General features: G+C 32.9%; 1 protein-coding gene across 4 annotated transcripts in view; it reads left to right on the top strand.

The window, feature by feature from the left end:
* Window positions 1-23,437, top strand: part of LOC148309499 (uncharacterized) — a 206,333-nt gene that overhangs the window by 126,089 nt on the left and 56,807 nt on the right. For 2 of the 4 annotated variants that reach the window (XM_088260053.1, XM_088260052.1), the window contains exon 6: window positions 3,771-3,872. In XM_088260053.1, the coding sequence (XP_088116179.1) occupies window positions 3,771-3,872 (102 nt within the window). Of the gene's footprint in view, window positions 1-3,770; window positions 3,873-20,363; window positions 20,811-23,437 lie in introns of those variants that run through there. The other 2 variants (XM_088260054.1, XM_088260055.1) reach the window with 2 other exon arrangements.

Genomic DNA, 23,437 nt, shown 5'->3' with positions numbered 1-23,437 from the left:
ATAAATACATGTTTGTAAATCCGTCACCAAATTTTCTAGCAGTACCCCGGTGTAGGCCTCGCTTCTATACATAAGGGTTGGAACCAGGACCCCGTTGTGTACTGCCAGTTTAGCTTTCGCTAATAGATTTTTATTTATAAAAATAATATATAAAACCCTTATCCGCACCCAAATGGTGCATAGGGCACTGCGTCATATAAACGCAGTGTTATCTTGATCGTTTACACATGAAGGAAAGGTGATCAGCCCTCCGCTACAGGTACCAGTCCAGGGTAATATTAAATAAATATGACAGTGAAAAAATCACTTATATTTATTTTACCCCCCTTGGGAATCGAACCCGGGAACTCCAGAACGGTAGCCGAGCGCGCTGACCATTACACTACGGAGGCGGACGATTTATTTACTACATTTACTATAACTTTATTTTATTTACTATAACTTAATCTACAGCCATAATAATATTTTATCCTAATTCACTAAAATCATTTATGGTTGGCGTCCAATGTCCCAATGTGCGGCTTGAATGTATGTGGTACAGATTGTGGTCATTGTAACAGTACATATAAACTAACACCACTCTTCTGTAGGACTTTGTCATTCACCGTGGAGTATGGAGGAAACGTATGACAACATATCGCTCACTCCTTTCAAGAACGTCATAAATCAAAAATAGACAATTTTGAGTTGTGCAAAATTGTCGATTTTTCGATGTTTTCGGAATGCCCAGAAAATGTACTACATCCCAGCAAAAGAGGCATATTTTTTACTTAATATTTACCCGCTACAGGGCAGAAAGTGTTGTTTTTGTATTTTGAAGAAAAGCTATTGTTAAATTATTATTTTAAAAAAACTAAATATTTTTCAAATGGAGAAAAAACTTTCAGGTTTTACCTAAAAAGATCTGTTGCACAGTAGTAAGCTCAATCAGTGGCTTGATATTTATTTTTAATACATTGTGTTATATTTTTAAACTTTAAAAACGTTCTCCTGAAAAATCAAGTTTTTTGATTTATGACGTTCTTGAAAGGAGTGAGCGATATCTCTGACAGTTGAAATTGAAACTCGAAAACGATATTCTTATTATCAGACCCTTAAGATATGGTTTTTCACATAAAAAAACCGGCATTTATATTCATTGAGTTCATTTCTCCGCCTCCCGTCTGCCTCCGTAGTGTAATGGTCAGCACGCTCGCCTACCGTTCTGGAGGTCCCGGGTTCGATTCCCAGGGGGGGTCAAATAAATATAAGTGATTTTTTCACTGTTATATTTATTTAATATTACCCTGGACTGGTACCTAAAGCGGAGGGCTGATCGCCTTTCCTTCGTGTGTTAACGATCAAAATTAACACTGTGTTTGTATAATGCAGTGCCCTATGCACCATTGGGGTGCGAATAAGGGTTTGAATTGAATTGATTTAAATTACTTTGAAATATGAACTTATAGAGAAAAGTTATAATAAATTTACACAAATTTTAAGAAGGTTTATTTTGAAAGTAAATTATAAATTCAGGTTCAAATCCCTCGTTAGCTAGAAGCGAAAAGGAAATTAAATTTAGTTGAAACGGTTATAGTTCTAAACTTTCAAATTGGGTTAAAATTTTGAAGTTGAGAGTTTGGTATTTACACAATTAAAGTTTGCTTTTACACGGCTGCTGAATTACGCATTGTAAAAAATGTTATTCAACTAACTAACTACATCACGCCGCTTCCCCGCAGGGGTAGGCAGAGAGAATAGAACGACACACCACTCTGTCTTTGCAAACATTCTTCGCCTCTTCCACGTTCATGCATCTCCTCACACATACCCGCCGATTGTTACGACTCCTAACCTGACCACTTTCAAGTATTTGGCATACCTGATCGTGCCATGTTTTTCTCGGTCTTCCTCTGCGAAATTTTAGAATTTTATTTTTTCTTCCTTTACAAATTATATTTTTATTATAAATTACGATTTAGTGGACTCTAAAAAACATTAATATTTAAAATACAATAATAAAAATCAAAAAGTGACGAATGATGTTCTGTCTACCTGACACATATAATTAGAGCAACAATTAAAATTACGATTTCTACTGATATTTCAAAAGTGATTATCAATTCGCTTTTAATTAAGCGCTATCATCGAGTGCGTGTCGCTTACATATACCTCATTACTCTCGAGTGAAAACCAGACCGCAGTGATGTGATTAGCGCGCTCGGCAGTGCCTCGTTGCTTGCTGCAGGCTAGCATGGAGTTTAGTGGCGCTGTGGGATAAGTGTAAAAAGTCGGACCTCTTTCAAGCCTTCCTTTGGATCTCATTCAAGCCTTTCGAAGCCTCTCTTGGATCTTTTTCAAGTTCAAGTCTTCTGAAACCTTCCTCTGACCTCTTTTGAAACCTTTTGAAGCCTCCCTCGGACATCTTGCAAGCCGCCTGAAGCCTTTTTTTGGACCTATTTCAATTTCAAGCCTTCTGAAGCCTTTCTCGGACCCCTTTCAAGCCCTCTGAAGCCTCGCTAGGACCGCTTTCAAACCCTCTGAAGCATCTTTTGGACCTCATTCGAGCCCTTTGAAGCATCATTTGGACCTCTTTCAAGCCCCCCGAATCCTCTTTCGGACATCTTTCAAGTTCAAGCTTTCTGAAGCCTCTCTCAAACCTATTGCAAGCCCCGTGAAACCTCCCTCGGACCTCTTTCAAGCCCTTTGAAGCCTCGCTTGGACTCTTTCAAGCCCTCTAAAGCCTCACTCAGATGCGACTCAAGAACGGAAGTCAACGACGCTGCTGGGGACGTCTCCTGTCTAGAAGAATATGGGTAATGTCCTGTTTAGGTCTATATGTGATCATATACACATGTATTCTTTTTAATAATATCAATATAATTTATTTTATCACACATTTTGTCCGCCTTCATAGCGCTGTGGTCACCGCACTTGGCTACCACGCTGGAGGTCCCGGGTCCGATAATGATAAATATAATATAAGTGATTTTACACTCTAATATTTAATTAATATTACCCTGGACTGGTCTATTACCTGGAAGATAACACTGGGTCAATACGATGCAGTGGCCCATGCACCATTGGGTGCGCATAAGGGTTAGAAAAATAAATTGGCATGTCATCCGCAGGGTGAATAATCCAGCATCTGATATCTTCAAACCCTTATCCGCCGCACCCGGTGGTGCATAGGGCACTACATCATATAAACGCAGTGTTATAATTATCATTAGCACATGAAGGAAAGGAGATCAAGCCCTCTGCTTCAGGTACCAGTCCAGGGTAATATTGAATAAATATTAAAGTGAAAAAATCACTTATATTTATTTCATCCCCATTGGGAATCGAACCCGGGACCTCCAGAACGGTACCCGAGCGTGCTGACCATTAAGCTACGGTGTCTGATATAATATATAATATTTATTTTATATTATTTTGAGAAATCAAACTTTGTTTTTTGATCCACTCACATTTTTATCAACAACCAACTAGTTTCGGCAACAACCTGTTGTCCTCTTCTAGGTTTAATTTTATTTAATAAATTAACCCCTGAAGAGCGCAAAAGGTTGTTGCCGAAACTAGTAAGTTAGTTGTTAATAAAAATGTGAGTGGATCAAAAAACAAAGTCTTTTTATTTCTCAAAATAATATATCAATATGATCCACAAAGTTAATGCTTTCAATATACAAAACATAATATTTATATTGTTAAGAATATGGAAGTCTACGTACAAAGAAGTCCGGCCTAGAAATTCACTGCCTTATGTATTAATTTTGGTCCTTTTGTTCCAGGCTGAACTGGCTGCAGCTGTAAGGAGACGGGCTCGAGGTGACACGAGCGAGGAAGACGAAGATCTTGGACTTCCAAGGAGTCCACCTGCTTCCCCGCCAAAGGTACGTTACTTGTAATCTAATTAATTTAATTTCTTAACCCTTGACTGCATAGTGTATCAAATTTGTTACATAACCAAAAGTTAAGCAGCTGCCACTTTTGAAGCTGTCATCTTTTGACATTTGACAACTTAAAACTACGCGATTAATAAAAATGCAACGATACACGCTTCAACAACGCATTGAAATGGTTAAAATTCAGTATAGAAACGGTGAAAATTTTGCAATCACAGTTCGCGAAACTAAAGCACTTTTTGGTCGTCGTGAAGTGCCTTCTCGGCCAGCAATAGTGAAACTTGTTAAAAAATTTGAGCTGTTGGGACAACTTGGTGATGTGAAGAGTCGAAACCCTCAACGTGTCACTGTTTGGTGCGGTTTTTGGGCTAGCGGTGTGATTGGACGTTACTTATTCGAAAATGAGGCTGGTGCAACTGTTACGGTGAATGAATTGCGCTATCGAGCTATGATTTATGATTTTTTATGGCCGGAATTGGAAGATATTGATGTGGACGACGTTTATTTTCAACAAGATGGCGCTACGTGCCACACAAGCAACGAAACAATCGCAATTTTGCAACAAAAATTTCCTGGCCGTGTTATTTCTCGAAGAGGTTATCACAGTTGGCCCCCGAGATCTTGTGATTAAAACCTTTAGACTTTTTTCCTTGGTGCCACGTGAGAGATAAGGTCTATGCCAATGCTCTACAATCGATTGAAGACATTAAAGATGGAATTCGTGAAGTTATCGAGGACATACAGCCGCAAATGTGCGAATTGGTCATGGAAAATGTCATGAAAAGGATATGGTGTTGCAGCCGTAGCCGTGGCGGCCATTTGGTTGATATCGTTTTCCATCGTTGATCGCATACTTTTCTCTTAACAATGCAATAAATATTCATTAATTTATCTTAAAACATACCAGTTTTTTTCAAATATCAAAATGAAACCTCTTATTGGATAACCCTATAGTTCATAATTTACCCAAAAGTCGCGCTATGAACGCCAAAATAATAACTTTACTTGTCTCTCGAAGGCGAACTGTCAATGCAGTCATGCAGTCATGCATTGAAGGGTTAACATAAGTATCTCAATTATTCATTCGTCTTTGTTGATGCATACGTCAATAAAATCTTCGTAACAACCCTCTGCGAAGTTAAATCTGTTAAGGCGCAGTATTCGTTACGTCGCTATTAAATTTTCTCTACATCCAGGTAACATTTTACGTAATTGTTTTTCTTTTCTTAAAAAACCGTTTTTGCATTTGAAAAAATAAGTTTTTCATCGAAATAATTGTATGAAAACGAAAAGAAAGAAATTATTGAAAGGTAGGGAATTTAAAAAATATATGAATATATTTTTTGTATATTTATTCTAAAAATGCAACAAAAAATCCAATGTACAGTATCTACTCAATGAATTAGGGCCACGCAGAATTTCGCGCAATTTCTCAATTCAAACAGGAATAACTCAGAGAAAACCTTGAATAAAACAACATTGAATTTTATTTACACATGAACACTTTATTACGCTTAAATTATGCATATATTTTCATATAAATATAGTAAGTATTTAGTATTTCCACCTTTGGCAAAAATAACTGCCTCAATTCTTTTTGGCATACTTAAAATGCACTGTTTTATCATGTTTTTTATTTCTTCGTCTTCTGACCAAATTTTTTGAATATTTTTTTTAGACAGTCTACAGTCGGATTTGGAAATGAGTATACCTTATTTTTTAACATGCTCCATACGTTTTCTATAGGATTAAGGTCCGGAGAATTTCCAGGCCAGGGGAGCAAAGGCAGATTTTTGTTAGACAAAAATTTTATTATTGATTTAGCCCGGTGGCAAGGTGGCCCATCCTGCATGAAGGTGTATGGACCTTCTGTTGGGTCGAGTGTATGGTAGAAGGGCAATAAAATTCGTTCGAGGACCTGCTTATAGGAATTTTGGTTCATTTTTCCTTCCACGAAAAACAACGGCCCAGGTAAATTGTTAATAAAACATGACCATATCATTGTTGCAGGGGGGTGTTTGATAACTTTTACCACACAGGCCTCATTGTAACGTTCCATTGGTGTTCTCCTGACGAATCGACGGCTCTCTGTCATGGCTTCTAACCGGCACTCATCACTAAAGATGACCTGAAAAATAATGAAAATTTAAGTTTAATTAAAAAATATAGGTTTATTTACTAAAATGATATGTTGAAAATTCAATTTAAATAAATACCTTTTTCCAATCATCTACCGAGTAATTTCGATGTAGCCTGGCCCATTTTGATCGATCCGCTTTCATTCGTGGTGTCAATTTTGGTACTTTTACAGGGCGCCTGCATTTCAGATTTACTTCGTAAAGACGTCGCCTCAGTGTTGATACCGATATATTTATACCCTCTTCTTCCAATTTTATTTTTAATGTTTTTGCTGATGCACTACGGTTTTCTAAGGCACTTTGAACGATTTTTCGATCAGTCCTCGGTGTTGTTTTTCTAATTCTACGACAGTTCTTTCGCCGATTGCTGGTGGCGGGTGACTGATTTTTTATTGATTTTGAAATTCTGTCCACTGTTTGACGAGAAACGTTTTCTTTTTTTGAAATTTCTCTATTAGATAGTATTTCTAATTTCAGTAGCACTATAACACTAGACTTTTTTTCCTCAGAAATGTCTTTACTTTTTCCCATTTTGTCCTTTTCAAAAAAAACACTTGTGTTTACAAAAAAAAATTATACTTTATGAACTAAAATTAAAAATTAAGTTTTTTTCACAAGACACGATAACTATATAACCTCTCTGAACAAAACAGCAACCAGAACTCAAGAAACTTCACTAATAAATGAGATAGGACTATTTTTTGAACTTTCAACTATCTGTCACCTGTGCTAATTAGGGACCTTTCTCAGAAAAAGGGTTTGAAATTTTGTAAAGGCTTAAATAATCCAGGTATATTTTACATATTATTGAAGGTAATATACATGATATTAGATGTCAATCGAAAACTTAAAGTATTTTTGTAAAATAAATATTATAATCCAAAAGATTTCAGAGTATTCAAAAAAATAATGGGTGGCCCTAATTCATTGAGTAGATACTGTACAATATTTTGCAAAATCGGGCGTGAAGACACGTGTGACATCTCCGGTGGTCTGCCGGTGGTTGTATTCTGTGTTTACGTTATATCGATTTTTTTATTCGATTTTTTTTTGTTACATACACAACAATGTATTTTTTTATAATTTTATTTATCCTTTTTTTTAAGTGAAATGTTTTCACGGAAACAGTTTTTACAGCGTGAGCAACGATATCTCTTCGTAAACTACGTGTTCAAATTTTAGTTCTACGTTTATGCAGAAAAAAATTTATGTTTAAAATACGTTTTATAATATTTTACTCGTAATCCTTTGAACAACAAAGAAACGATTTTTTAAAATTACTTAACGTCCAAGTAGTTCTGAAATCTAGCTACAGCTTATGCAACACCGCTTATCATGGCTCTACTTAGTCTTCAACTTTACAAGTTTTATTGCCTATACCTACCCGTGAGTGGATTTACTCAATGATAAAAGTAAATTTAATTTCATGTAATTCATGAGTGAAAAATCTAAGCAAAAACACTCGCTAGTTTCATGTTATTCATGAGTGAAAATTCTAGGCAAAACTTATTATTTATTATTTTCAATTCCGATTAAGGTTGAAAAAATGTTAAACATACTTTCTGGGCATCTCAAATTCTTGGAAGTTCTATATATATGAACCAATTTAGAGACCTTCTTCTTGATTCACTAGAACTTCACTAGAGACTTCTATTGGTGAGATAAATAAATAGTAAATAAATTAAACGTACTTAATCATCAAGTTCGGAGTGTAATCGATTCCCTGTTATTTGACGCTTGCAATGGAATTCATTTAACAACATTACATTGTCAGTTTTTTTAATGTTAATTATTGACAGTTATTCCAAACAAAGTTCTATAAATCATAACATGATCTAATCGTGCATTCCACTCAACTCTGACCATAATCTGGACATAACGGCTTTATCTCATTAACGCAGGCAGGATTCAAGCTGATACAATTGTCTGTAATCACATCATTAACGCTGCTTAGAGGAATTATAATTCATTCGTATCGTCCGGCGAAATTGTCGAAAAATGGGAATAAGTTGGCGCATGCAGCGCTGCGGAGTTTGTAGTAATTAATTTCTTAGCGAAGATCAGAACCACAAATTAGTAGAGCTCCGTAATTATGCTTCAGAATACGGCCGATAGATGGCTCTGAAGACATTTTTCAAAAAATATATTTATTTAATTTCTTGTACATAATGTGTGTACTTTGGCGGGAACGTATGTAGTTTTAGGTGCTCTAGTATATACCTAGTACATAAGTGTTCCTATGTAAACTCACAAGACAAATCATAGAACTAATATCATATTCCTTTGTAACTTTATTGCTAAATAAGAATCATTAAATTGTTTAAGGCACACTAAACGATAAATTGCAATATAATTTTCTTAAAACCTCAAATACAAAAATAACTTTTTACGTTATTGAATTTTGTTGCTTAAAACGCTGTTTTTGGATTGTAAAATTAAGTTTTTCTTCGAAATAAATACATGGTTTTGAAAAGAAAAAGAGTCATTGGAAGGAGTGAAAAATATATAAAAATATTTTTCAATGTTTATCCTTAAAAAAGGTCAAAATCCAATATATTGTTCATTTGGTGCATTAATGACGTAATTATATATATTTTTAAAACAGTTTAAATATGTCGAAAAGTGCCAAAAGTCTATTTACATCAGGATAAACATGGACAGAATTGAATTTGTGGTGAAATGCTGCGAGATGGCGCGAGTGTCATTGTAGAATTGAGTAAAATGGCGCCTTTTCTGTTGCTACAACGCCAACGTCTGAATGGCATCTTCTATAATATTTATAAAAGTGTAATTACACCATTTTTGCACTAAAAGAGCGATATATTCTAAAAAAAATGACCGCGGAAAGACGTTCAACCCCTAGGTTCGAGATCTCAGCCTTAAAATCATGCCACTAGCGAGATCATTAAAGAAAACACTTGTTTTTTTTACCACTTGAGTTAATTTTATGACGACTAGTTTCGGAAGCTAAGCTTCCATCTTCAGGTCTAAATGTAAACTAAAACATAATAAATAATTGACTGTTCTATAAATAAGGAGAGAGGTAAGTTAGGGGGAGGGATTTACCCGTAACATTTAGACCTGAAAATGGAAGCTTAGCTTCCGAAACTAGACGTCATAAAATAAACTCAAGTGGTAAAAAAACAAGTGATTTCTTTAATAATTTCGACATGAATTACCACAAAGTAAATGCCAAAACAATAAATAAAATACCTTTAGCGAGTGTTTTCGCCTAGAATTTTCACTCATGAATTACATGAAATTATACTTACTTTAAAAGTATCCGCCTCCGTAGTGTAATTGTCAGCACGCTCGGCTACCGTTCTGGAGGTCCCGGGCTCGATTCCCAAGGGGGTTAAAATAAATATAAGTGATTTTTTCACTGTCGTATTTATTAAATATTACCCTGGACTGGTACCTGAAGCGGAGGGCTGATCACCTTTCCTTCATGTGTAAACGATCAAGATAACACTGCGTTTATATGACGCAGTGCCCTATGCACCATTGGGGTGCGGATAAGTGTTTTATTATTATTATTTTTATTAAACATAAAGAGTAAATTCACTCACAAGTAACCATTTGCATTTCTAATTGCTTCCCCAACTTTTTTGAACCGGAACCCCTTAGTTCCGGCGATTATCAATCGGGCCCCCATTAGCGTTGGGAATGCGTCAATAATCGAATGATTATCCGTATCGTTTTAATTTTATGCTGGCTATAATTTATCCATTGTTTACTTCAAATTGATTGAAGAATTTCACTCGAGAAATCGTCACAGACCATCTATTTTTATAATAATTGATAGTTGCTTTATTGAAGACGGTCACTGAAGCAGCCATCAAGAGGAGCACTTTTTAAATATGGCGATAACTCGCATAACGTACTTAATTCGTTCTTAGAGCAAGTTATGCAAGAATTCGTTAAGTGAAACGCGTTTTCCCTTAACAATACTCTTTAAAAAAAATTGTACTGTAGTATAAAATATGGTACTGTAACATAAAAAAGTTTATATTTGAAGTACTAACTTTATGTTTTTCCATTTTATAATTAAAATGATACTTTGTTTTAAAATCACTATAAATATTTTATATTAACATAATTATAATGTCTACCGGTTTCAGTATTAATCAGTCTTGATAAAGAAGCGGTTAGCTTCGAAACCGGTAGACATTATAATTATTTTATACAAAAATATTTAAAGTGATTTTAAAACAAAGTTTCATTTTAATTATAAAATAGAAAAATCACAAAATTAGTGCTTTAGATATGAATTATATATCTCCACGCTTTATTTTACTTATTTTTTAGTTCAATGAGATGGTTTTTAACCATTTAATTTTTGCTTTTTTATTTTTTACAAATACGTTAATAATATTAGTATATAATTCACCGAGATTTTTATGTCTACCGGTTTCGAGACGTACCCGTCTCTTCGTCAGGACAATCACTACTTCGGTGAGTGGTTATATACTAATATTTTTAACTCTCTTAATCTCGGTGAGTGGTTATATACTAATATTATCAACATTTTTGTAAAAAATAAATAAGTATAAATGACTAACCACAAAGTAAATGCTTTAAATATTAATAATATTGAGAATATTTTATTTGTGGTTCAATGAGAAGTCCCAACATCTCAGTGCTTACCACCTCTCATTCAATGGGCTTAAGCTATCTTTTTAAACACTTGTGTAACGTTCACTCATTCTGCCCTTTATGGAAAATCCGTATTCCATTTTTTTTTTATTTGCATATGCGCAATGGTCTTAGATCCCTTTCACACGTGGGTACAGCTCAATAGATTTGGAAGTATGCTTACATTTTTTTATACAAAACGATACATGTTTCATCTCAAATGGAGACACCTATAGTATTATTATTAATATTTAAAGCTTTTACTTCGTCATTTTGACTTTTTTTAATACTACATATTAATAATGTTAATATATGTAATAGTAAATGTGTGAAAAGCGCTATGGTAATGACGTGAAGTATTGTTCACATGCTGTTGTAGTAATTGTCCTGACGAAGAGACGGATACGTCTTGAAACCAGTAGACAAAAATCTCGATGAGTGGTTTTATACTAACATTACTTACATTTTTGTAAAAAAATATTGATAAGTACCTACTTATAATATTATTATGCCCACCCTACTGTTGGCATAGTGTGTATGATAATATATATAATTAACTAACTAACCGCTTCTCCGCAGGGGTAGGCAGAGAGAATACCTTGTTATTAACAGAGTACTTGCAGAGAAGCAAGTCTTATCGCAAGTTAGTGAATAGTATTCAAGCAGTGGACACCTACCACAAGTTACCGTATTTACATTTGACGTCCGTTCTGTAATACTTTCCCTCTCAACTAACGAGCGATGCTAATCACAGCCTTGGATGGTAAACAATCGGTGTTTGCTGCTACTAATAACTGGAAATGGGATTAACCGGATGAAAGTTAATGACTCACTCGGTTATGGCATTCGTCCAATCATCGGTTAGCCACGAATCGATTCGTCCTTAGTAATAATACAGGGTTTTCACTCCGAATTGGACGTTTTAAAAATCAAATTCATCCATCAAATTTAATGTTTTACAAACCAAATTGTACGCCTTAATAATCAAATTGGTCGATTAAAAACCATTATGCCCTATTAATCAAATAAGACGTTATACAAACTAAATTGAATGAAATACAAATAAAAAAGACGTTTTAGAAACAAAATTGGATGCCATACAAATCAAATCTGACATTTAACAAACCTTATTGTATGCCATACAAATCAAATCGGACGTTTTACAAACCTAATTGTATGCCATCCAAATCAAATCGGACGTTTTACAAACCTAATTGTATGCCATACAAATCAAATCGGACGTTTAACAAACTTAATTGTATGCCATACAAATCAAATCTGACATTTAACAAACCTAATTATATGCCATACAAATCAAATCTGACATTTAACAAACCTAATTGTATGCCATACAAATCAAATCTGACATTTAACAAACCTAATTGTATGCCATACAAATCAAATCTGACATTTAACAAACATAATTATATGCCATACAAATCAAATCTGACATTTAACAAACCTAATTTTATGCCATACAAATCAAATCGGACGTTTTACAAACCTAATTGTATGCCATCCAAATCAAATCGGACGTTTTACAAACCTAATTGTATGCCATACAAATCAAATCGGACGTTTTACAAACTTATTTGTATGCCATACAAATCAAATCTGACATTTAACAAACCTAATTATATGCCATACAAATCAAATCTGACATTTAACAAACCTAATTGTATGCCATACAAATCAAATCTGACATTTAACAAACCTAATTGTATGCCATACAAATCAAATCTGACATTTAAAAAACCTAATTATATGCCATACAAATCAAATCTGACATTTAACAAACCTAATTGTATGCCATACAAATCAAATCTGACATTTAACAAACCTAATTGTATGCCATACAAATCAAATCGGACGTTTTACAAACTTAATTGTATGCCATACAAATCAAATCTGACATTTAACAAACCTAATTATATGCCATACAAATCAAATCTGACATTTAACAAACCTAATTGTATGCCATACAAATCAAATCTGACATTTAACAAACCTAATTGTATGCCATACAAATCAAATCAGACGTTTTACAAACCAAATACGATGCCATACAAATCAAATCGGACTTTTTACAAACCTAATTGTATGCCATTCAGATCAAATCGGACGTTTTACAAACCAAATTGGACGTTATTTTGTATCCTTTAAAAAAGGTTAGAGCTTTCAAAAATACCAACATCATCTTCAGGTCAAATATCTGCAATTCATCTGATGATGCAATGGTGATTCCTAAACTAGTAGTCGTGACGTAGTGTTTTTAAGTAGTACTACACAAAGTTGACGATGAATGATATGGAGAGTGTTATATTACCATACCACACAGTTTGTTTTATTTTTATGTATTTATTAGTTGCCGTAGAAATAACGCCTTACTTATTTATAATGTACAAGGTTTTATAGCATATTTAGTTTATATGCCTTAAAAATGATAGCGGATGTGTATAGTTCATAATAAATGATAATAAAATGAATTAGGTTAACGATGCTTTTCATATACAAAATATACTATTATTTTTTGACATCTCATCAAAGATGAAGAAGAATATAAAAGTCTGGGCATTTACGGGGCTGACGACCGTCATCGGCTGGTTTAAGTGGCCACTTTACACACGTGTAACATTCACCAATTCTACCCATTATTGACAACCACACTACTCAAATTCTTGGAAGTTCTATATATATGAACCAATTTAGAAACCTTGTTCTTGAATCACTAGAACTTCACTAGAGACATCTATTGGTGAGATGTAAAGAAGCTTTTTTATTAAGCAGAAACTCTTATATTAGTATGTGAGGTCCGAATCCTGGATTATAATCACACACACGAGAAACGCCAATGAAAATGGTATTCTCCTGTAATTGGAGATAATCCAGATTTTGTGAACAAGTATTTGGACACACTCAAAATGTTGTAAAATATACTATTTTATCTTTTATTATATAACATTAAACTACGAGTGTAAATCCCTCTCCAAGCACAAGACCAGTCTCTTTTATGGAGAGGCACAGCGAATCGATAAATCAAAGTTCTCCATATGTATAAATGATTAAAATGTATTATGTTATAAATAAAAATGTAAATATATTAAATGAATAAAAAAAATATCAAAAAATACGAAATAAATTGTTGTAGACCCCTTCGCGTTGATTAATTTTCTCCATATATGGTAAAAATCTCGTATGAATAGAAATTTCGGATCGTGTGAAGATTACCCTATTCAATGCGAGCAGATAATCACTTGCTCATGTGAAAATTAAGTGAATTTGGAGCACAATGGATCCACTGCCTTTTAATTATCAAGAAAATCAACGAAGGGAATCAAAACACAGATATTAAAAACATACAGTGAAACCTCTACATATCGTTTTTAAAGGGACCTATTAAAATAAACTATGAATGCGGGATTAAGAGGTCAATACGCAAATAGATACGACCGAGTAAAGATACCGTCCAAATGCAAAAACAACACTTTCTACCCTGTAGCGGGTAAATATTAAGTTAAAAATATGCCGCTTTTGCTGGGATATAGTACATTTTCTGGGCATTTCGAAAACATGCACAACTGAAAATTGACGATTTTGATGTATGGCGTTGTTGAAAGGAGTGAGCTATATGTGTATATTTATTATAGTTTATTAATTTGATTCTAAAGATAGTGATATGAATGATAAAAACATATGATAATGAATTCAAAATAAGAAGGTTTATCTTTAGATTACATCTTTGTGTTTATGAAGGTACATAGTTTGACTTCAATGATTCATTAAATTTTACTTAAAAAAATATAAATGAGTTGCCTCAAATAATTGACAGAATCACTAAAAAAATCACATTATTTTCATTGTGTTCAAATATTTGTAACGTTCAACAGATGGCACTGCAATTGCGGTCAAAAAGTGTTGTTAAAAAATTGCGCATGCAGCGTCGTACATAAAACAAGTGAAACTTCTATATATATATAAAGAAGAATAGAGTTTTGATGTGTATTGTAATTTGCATCAAAATTCAATACTTTAACTCATTGATTGGTTCTTCAATTGGTAATACTGATATCAATTGTTTGCAATAACAAAGATATGATAACAATGATATACATCCATGATTCTCTCTACATTATATCTTTCTTCTCTCTCATGTTACGAAATGTGCCTTATAAACGTAACGCGTCCTTGAAAATTCACTCCAATTCTCATCAAATCATCAATTATCGAATTATCGCATATGAAGTTTAACTTCAAAAATATCTTTTTTTTCTGTCACAGGTAAAATCAACTTTCACATGTAAAAACGTGCGTTTTCAAATACAAAGTTGTGTCAAAATTTCAGCGCAATAGGTAAAACCTAAAGCTATTTAAAATTTTGAACAAACGAATATTAAAATTGTTTTTTATTTATAATTTATATTTGAAGCACTAACTTTGTGATTTTCTATTTTCATATTATTTTTTGACATCTCATCAAAGATGAAGAAGAATATGGAAGTCTGGGCATTTACGGGGCTTACGACCGTCATAGGCTGGTTTAAGTGATCACTTTACACACGTGTAACATTCACCAATTCTACCCATTATTGACAACCACACTACTCAAATTCTTGGAAGTTCTATATATATGAACCAATTTAGAGACCTTGTTCATGAATCACTAGAACTTTACTAGAGACATCTATTGGTGAGATGTAAAGAAGCTTTTTATTAAGCAGAAACTCTTATATTTTCTATTTTATTATTAAAATGTAAATTGGTTTTAAAATCACTATAAATATTTTATTATAACTTAATTATAATGTCTACCGGTTTCGAAGTTAACCGCTTCTTTACTAAGACTGATTAATACTAAAACAGTATCTTCTTAACAAAATTAAAAATATTTTGACGGCTAGGCAAAGGAGCTTGGGTAGATCTCAAGTGGCTTAATTTTTTTGTTGATTAGCAGTCACAGTCAAAAGGGATCAGGGATGATGAGTGATTGAAAACATATTTAATAACGGACTTTTAGAAAAATCGTTTTCTTGTGTATTTATTAGTTATAAATTATTATGAATTCCCTTTTTAATTTCTAATATTTCTAAGTAATATAATGTAAGTCATCTGTTGCTTGTGTGCAATAATTTAGACCTTTATTTTTATCAAATGAGTGATTATTTTCTATTAGGTGATTGGTAAATAATGTTAAAGAAGCGGTTAGCTTCGAAACCGGTAGACATTATAATTAAGTTACAATAAAATATTTAAGGTGATATATTATTTTGATAAATAAAAAGACTTTGTGTTGTGATCCACCCACATTTTTATCGTCTTTTCATCTTTTTATTTCTCAAAATAATATATCAATATGATCCACAAAGTTAATGCTTTCAAGATTCAAAACATATTTAAAGTGATTTTAAAACAAAGTTACATTTTAATTACATATGTTTTTTATTTATTTTAAAAGATTATCTGCTTTCTTCATTTCCTTTGTATATATCATAATTAATAGCGCGTAATAATAAAAATACGATTAGAATTTATTGAATTTTCTCTGAATTTCTTTATCAGATGTTGTATAATATAATGAGTTCGGTAAGGAAACAGCTTAAAAACGTTGTTTGATAACGACATAATGAATTGAAATATCATTATCACGTCCTTAGAAAGCAAAAGAGATATCATCTATTTATTTATTTGTTAGATAGCACACATGTCCTCGAACTAGCATTTATAAATTTTACACTGGTAATTTGGACGATTTTCTAGGGATGGAAAGATTGATAAAGACAAAAAAGGAGAGTGAATGCTGGGCGAATGTGAATGGTGCACTGAAATCAGTTAAAGCAAATGAAAACGTATTAGCGAAAGCTTAACTGGCAGTCCACACAACACAACGGATTCCTGGTTCCAACTCTAATGTATGGAAGTGAATAGAGGAGTTGGCAAAAGAAGGATGAAAGTAGACTGAATGCAGTCGAAATGCGATCTCTCAGAAGAATGTGCGACAAAACGATGTATGATAGATTTTCGAATAGTGAAATAAGGAAGGAATGCAAAGCTGAGATAAGCATTATGGATAAAATAAAGAAAGGTGTGTTGAGATGGTTTGGACATGCAGAGCGAATGAGTGAGGAAAGAACGGTAAAAAATAATTATGAGGCGAATATAATTGGAAAATGGAGCAGAGGACGACCGAAAAAAACATGGCACGATCAGGTATGCCAAATACTTGAAAGCGGTCAGGTTAGGAGCCGTAATAATCAGCGGGTATGTATGAGGAAATGAATGAACGAGGAAGAGGCGAAGAATGTTTGCAAAGACAGAGTGGTGTGGCGTTTTATTCTCTCTGCCTACCCCTGCGGAGAAACGGCCTAGGTTAGTTAGTTAGTTAATTTGGACGATTCGAATTTGGCTTCTTCAGCCTTTCCCTTTATAGATTTTAAGAAATACTGGTATTTACCGAGTAAAACTTAAATTAAACATGGATAGATTTTAGCACAAAGTGACTGCCTAATCCAGGGGTTCCCAAAGTGTGCGCCGCGGCGCCCTGGTGCGCCGTAGAAAGTCAAGAGGGGCGCCGTGGTCGATACTCTATCATTATCCGAAACCACAAATATTCTCGGGTACCTTTAAAGCAACAATTTATTTTTTAAGATCTAGCATCTTTTTACCCTACTACTATTATTGTAGGTACCTACCTACCTATTTCTTTCGACTATAATATATGTATATGCAAATATAGTCACATTGTCTTTTCCAAATAGCTTACTAAAGTAGGGCGCCGTAACAAAATATTAAACTTGTAACCCCTGGCCTAATCAATTAATGAAATTAGAGATATTCTATTTTTTTATTTATTGTTTCGGCATTAACTTTGTGGTAAGACTTGTTACAATGATTAAAGAAAACACCTCGTTTTATGAGTATTTAACTAGTTATTATACAGACCTGAATGATGGAAGTTTAACTTCTGAAACATGTAGTCTATAATAAAACTCAAGTGGTAAACAACGAAGTGTTTTCTTTAATCATTAGAGATATTCCAATGGCCGAGACGAGTTTCAATATGGACGGTTTCGATATTCGCGAACTGTACTATTAAAAAACATAAAAAAAACATTAAAATACTCGCACCAAAAAACTTCACACACTCTGTAAAAATCCTAAATGTTATTTTTATTATTCATTGCGTAGCAACCCTAAATAACAACTAATGGAATCGCCCAAAAAAACAATATGAAGCTGCGCACGCATACGCAAAGTGGAGAACACACACAAAAACCTACTGTGCAAAAATTTTGAGAACAGAAATTGGAAAAATATCAAAAATAGCACTGTTACTTAAATTTAATTGATTATTAATAATATTTTAATTTTGTTTTATGGGGGTTTTAATTTCCAAAATCTCTAAATTATGCAATGAGTTTACTTTTTTTTATTAGAATGCAGTATTTCAATTCTATTTTTAAAATTAAAAGAATGATTGTTATTTAATATATGTTCGGCAAAAATAATAATATATAAGTATGTTGTGGAAGTTCTTTGGTGAGAGTATTTTAATGTTTTTAATGTTTTTAATCAATATAAACCCTGATGATGACAAGGTTCTTGTTGAAACCGGTAGGTTAAAATGTATTAATAAAAAAGTGGTTAAAAAAAGTTATTTCATTTTATAAAGTTTATAAAATGTGCCACAAAGTATCTGCGGAAAACATTCAAGAAATCTTTATTATCTTCTTACTTGATCTTTACATTTAAAACTAAGAGAATAGCGGCGATTTTGATGGCACTCGGGTTGCATAAGTCTGTGAACATCGCGAAGGTGTACGAGTCCCTTGAGTTATGTTGCACGTGTGTAATGTGATCACTGAACCAGCCTATGACAGTTTTTTTTGGATGGGAATTGAATTTATTATTTTTGGCAAATGAAGGAAATTTCAATAAATTTGAAATTATAGAAAATAAAACAATAAGAAAAGTACTAGTTTATTTGTATAAAAATAACATTTAGGATTTTTCACGGAGTGTGTGGAAGTTTTTGGCAAGGGAATATAATTAACTATGAGTATTTTAATGTTTTTAATGCTTTAGAATTTAATAAACCCTGATGATGACAAGGTTCTTGTCGAAACCGGTAGGTTAAGGTGTACTTATAATAAAAATGTGGTTAAAATAAAGTTGTTTAATTTTACAAAGTATATGTTTCATATGAACGGAATCACACGACATCTTTCAGGCGTATTAAAAGATTATCCCACGTTTTTTCTTAGCGTGTTCGTTCTCAAATCTTGAAATGATAATTAACAATACGTTTTTTAATCATGTATGCATTACATGATACGGGGAAACGGAAATTTTCAAACAATGGTATATGTTAAAACGTATGAGATATCGTATGTCAAACTTTTTTCTTGAATAATTTCCGCAGACGATTTTTTTTTGCGACACACATCTAGGAAGTTCCTCGTGGAATAAAATTATGACTTAAAAGTGAAAAAAAGAAAAGAAGAACACTTGTACAAGACTATTTTTTGTGTAAAATGTGATTCACGGTGAACAAAATTTTGCGTTGAAAAAGAGGATCAAGCTGAATGTTGTTTTCGGCCTATTCACGAACCTACGGCACGCATAATGGTCATTCAGTATATTCATTGTGAAATGGTAGAACATACTGACTACAAATCAATCGTCAACAATCAAATTGACAGTCTGTAGAAAAACAGTTGATTTGATTTGATTCGACAGAAATACATAAATACAATGTGATCTTACCAGTTCGCAACTTAAGTTGGCGAGTTTGTCTTTGCTGTTGCGGGACCGATGGCGTAGAACGCTGAGTGAGATGATCTTTAGAAAAATCTAAAAACTTTTTCTTCTAAATCATTTCCAATATCTCCTTATCCCTAATTCAATGATAGGGAAGCATCCTTAGGGTAGTATTTTACGAAAATTGTGCTATAATTTTTTTTTATTCTTAAGCTAGCCTATACTTTTAGTATACAAACTAATATTTACGCTAAATTAACATCATACATATTTACATCTTCTTACAATGAACATATCGCTCACTCCTTTCATATATCAAAAATCGTCAATTTTCACTTGTGCAAGTTTTCAGAATGCCCAGAAAATGTACTATATCCCAGCAAAAGCGGCATATTTTTAACTTACTTACTAACGCTACTGGGCAGAAAGTGTTGTTTTTGCATTTAAAGAAAAGGTATTGTTTAATTAATTTTTTTAATGTACTTTATATTTTTCAAATGGAGAAAAAACATTCAGGGTGTTTAAACCTTAAAAGATCTGTTGCATAGTAAAATGTTGGTTGATAATTATTTTTAATATATTTTATTATATTTTTAAACTTTAAAAACGATCTCCTGAAAAATCAAGTTTTTTGATATACTTATGACGTTGTCGAAAGGAGTGAGCGATATCTTATATATATTTCTTTTAAAATTCATTCAGGCTCTTTTCATTCTTCATATATTCAGGCTTCTCGTCATACATTTTAATTTTATTATTAGTATCTTAATTTATCGTATGTAATTTTCAAAGTGAAACAGTCTGAAAACGTCCTTTTATCAGATATCTTTAATATTTCAACGTTTTTACCGCCTAAGCAACCGGTCGACTGAAATTACTATCGACATAACCTCACTCTATCGCTCTCGTAACGCCTCGGGCTTCAGTAATCGTTTTTCATTCAGCACACTTCAGTAGCGGTTCAGACTCGGTACAGCGTAGACGCGCGTTCGCTTTCTAACAAGAGAGAATTAAAAATCACTCTTAAATCGCTTCGAAAGTTTACAAAAAAGGTGTTTCGTTGTTATTGGCAGTTACTGTGAAGACCGGGCTGTATTTTTACTTCGAATTAATGTGATTTTCGCTAAGAAGTGAATTTATTTTGCGTTATTTTCTGTGGAAAACGATTAGCGAAAATTGTTCAAATCTTCAAGATTAAAAAGTGTATTGAATCGATTAATTTTTTCGAATTTTCCGCAAATTATTTTACGAGCGGTAATGTTTGTATTTTATTAACGATTTTTGGTGATTTTATATAAGTAATCGACTTTTTACGCGTAGTATTGCGTTAATTTATCCGGAAAATTGCGTATACAGTAGTATCATGAATATTATTGATTATTTGTAATTTTAGATAAAGGTTATTATATTTTTTTAAATATTTTTATTTGATATTATTTTTTGACATCTCATCAAAGATGATGAAGAATATGGAAGTCTGGGCATTTACGGGGCTGACGACCGTCATAGGCTGGTTTAAGTGATCACTTAACACACGTGTAACATTCACCAATTCTACCCATTATTGACAACCACACTACTCAAATTCTTGGAAGTTCTATATATATATATATGAACCAATTTAGAAACCTTGTTCTTGATAGAACTTCACTAGAGACATCTATTGGTGAGGAAAAAAAAATTATTTGGTTTTATATTTCATACGTTGCTATTTCTTAAAAGGTATAATGACACGTGTTTCGATGGATTCAATGTAATTATGATGTATATTGTTTGTTTGTTATGGGTGAAGACAGAACAGTGGAAATAATAAGATGAGGCGAACGTGGTTGGTAATAGAAGCAGAGGAAAGACCGAGGAAAAATCGGCATGATCAAGTATTTGAAATATTTGAAGGTTTCTTTCCATTTGTGTGGTTGTCAATCATGGGTAGAATTTGTGAATGTCACACGTGTGTAAAGTGATCACTTAGCCAGCCTTATGACGGTCGTTAACCCTGTAAATGCCCAGACTTCCATATTATTCTTCATCTATGTTGAGATGTCAAAAAATAATTAATTCATTTATAGATTTGGCGTTTAATTTGTAGAACTCTATTTTTATTTATGTAACTAACTAACTAACTAACCATCACGCCGCTTCCCCGCAGGGGTAGGCAGAGAGAATCGAACGCCACACCATTCTGCCTTTGCAAACATTCTTTGCCTCTTCTACATTCATGCATCTCCTCATACATACTCGACGATTATTACGACTCCTGACCCGGCCGCTTTCAAGTATTTGACATACCTGATTGTACCAAGTTTTCCTCGGTCGTCCTCTGCTTCTTTTTCCAACTACATTCGCCTCATAAATTTGTTTAACCGTTCTTTCTTCACTCATACGCTCCACATGTCCAAACCATTTCAACACACCTTTCTTAATTATTTATGTAATAATTGTTAAAATCAAACACTGATTTTTTGAGGCTACTTAGTTGTATATTATTGTTAAAAACACATAAAAATTAATTTTCTGACAGTTGTTTCGCCTAGTTATGGCATTTTCAAACGAACGTTTGAAACAAAATTTGATTTTTTGTGCTTTTTAACAATAAAATACAACTTAGTAGACTCACATAATCAATGTTTGATTTTAATAAATACATATGTATAGAAATCATGCATTTATTTACATGAAATGTCAAGACGTTAATATGTAAACAAAAATCAATTAATGATTTGTGATGTAGTGATGTCGTAAATTTTAGTGACGTTGATGAAAAAGTCGAATAATGTCCAGTGTAAGTCGAAAAAATAATCGGTAGCAAAACCACTTAGGTATAATTAAATAAAACATTGCACAAATTTCGCTATCACATTTATTAAAGATAAAAAATGTATACAAATCAATTATCTACCTACCGTTTTAAAGTATCCAAATATTTAATTCATTTTACGTGTCTTAGATTATTATTTCGTTCATAGATAAGGTTGTTTGCCTCTAGTTGTCATTATTTGCGATCTCAATCAGTGTTAAATATGTTTAAAAAATTTGATTATTCATTTTGTTTAAGGTGTGGAAAATTACTTCACAGCTTTAGACATTAAAAAATATTATAAATGTGTTCTTTTGCGAGTGGATTTGTGTGTCAAGCTCGTTAGAGACCGCTTGCACGACCAGTTTTTGTCGTGCCTCAAAAATGATTTGTCGTATTCACGAATCCCGTTAAAATTTGACCTTGTAACGAAAAATTTATATAACGAAATAGATTAACCCAATTCTCACATGTATTTTATACAAATTTGTTTACGACACTTGACCAAATATGTCCTTGTGAGGAAAGAATTATCCTTTTGATAAAAATATCGACTTTAATCAGTTGAAATTAAAAAAATTACAATTGATTACGTTTGCATTCTACTGTCTTCCAGTTTAAATCATCATATTTTCTAGTAGATTATCAGACTTAATGTCAAAAAACCCAAAGCAAATGCATTCGCCTTATTTAATGTTAACTTATATGAAACAAAGCCTAACACACACCTCGTTTGGTTTAAATAGCTTTGTACAACCTGCTACTATTGCATTAATTACCATTGACGCAGTGCCCTATGCACCATTGGATGCGGATAAGGGGCAATAATAGGAGTAGATGATTATGATAAGATGATTAACTTTGTGGATCATATTGATATATTATTTCGAGAAATTTGAGAAACTTGGTGTTTTGAGTGTGAGTGGATCAAAATGATCAAAACACAAAGTCTTTTTATTTCTCAAAAAAAAAAAATAATTCTATATATTTACCTTACTTTCAATATTAATACGTTTATTCATCCATTTTTTCTCTAGGTACTCCGATATTACAGCCACTTTATTGACCTGTCTTAAGAGTTTCATCTTTGAGATTGCTAGTGCTACTGTGTCAACTCCCAGATACGTACTCCATTATCTGCTCAATTATTTCATTTATTTTTTAAATATATCTAGTTTGGTTTTTCGTCCGCCTCTGTGGCGTAGTGATAAGCGTGTTTAGCTTCCTTG

The sequence above is a fragment of the Brachycentrus maculatus genome, unplaced genomic scaffold, assembly GCF_059751285.1.
Source record: "Brachycentrus maculatus isolate JH-2025_06_01 unplaced genomic scaffold, ASM5975128v1 h1tg000122l, whole genome shotgun sequence".
In the NCBI taxonomy this organism is placed as follows: domain Eukaryota; kingdom Metazoa; phylum Arthropoda; class Insecta; order Trichoptera; family Brachycentridae; genus Brachycentrus; species Brachycentrus maculatus.
This window is presented reverse-complemented; position numbering and strand designations above follow the sequence as displayed.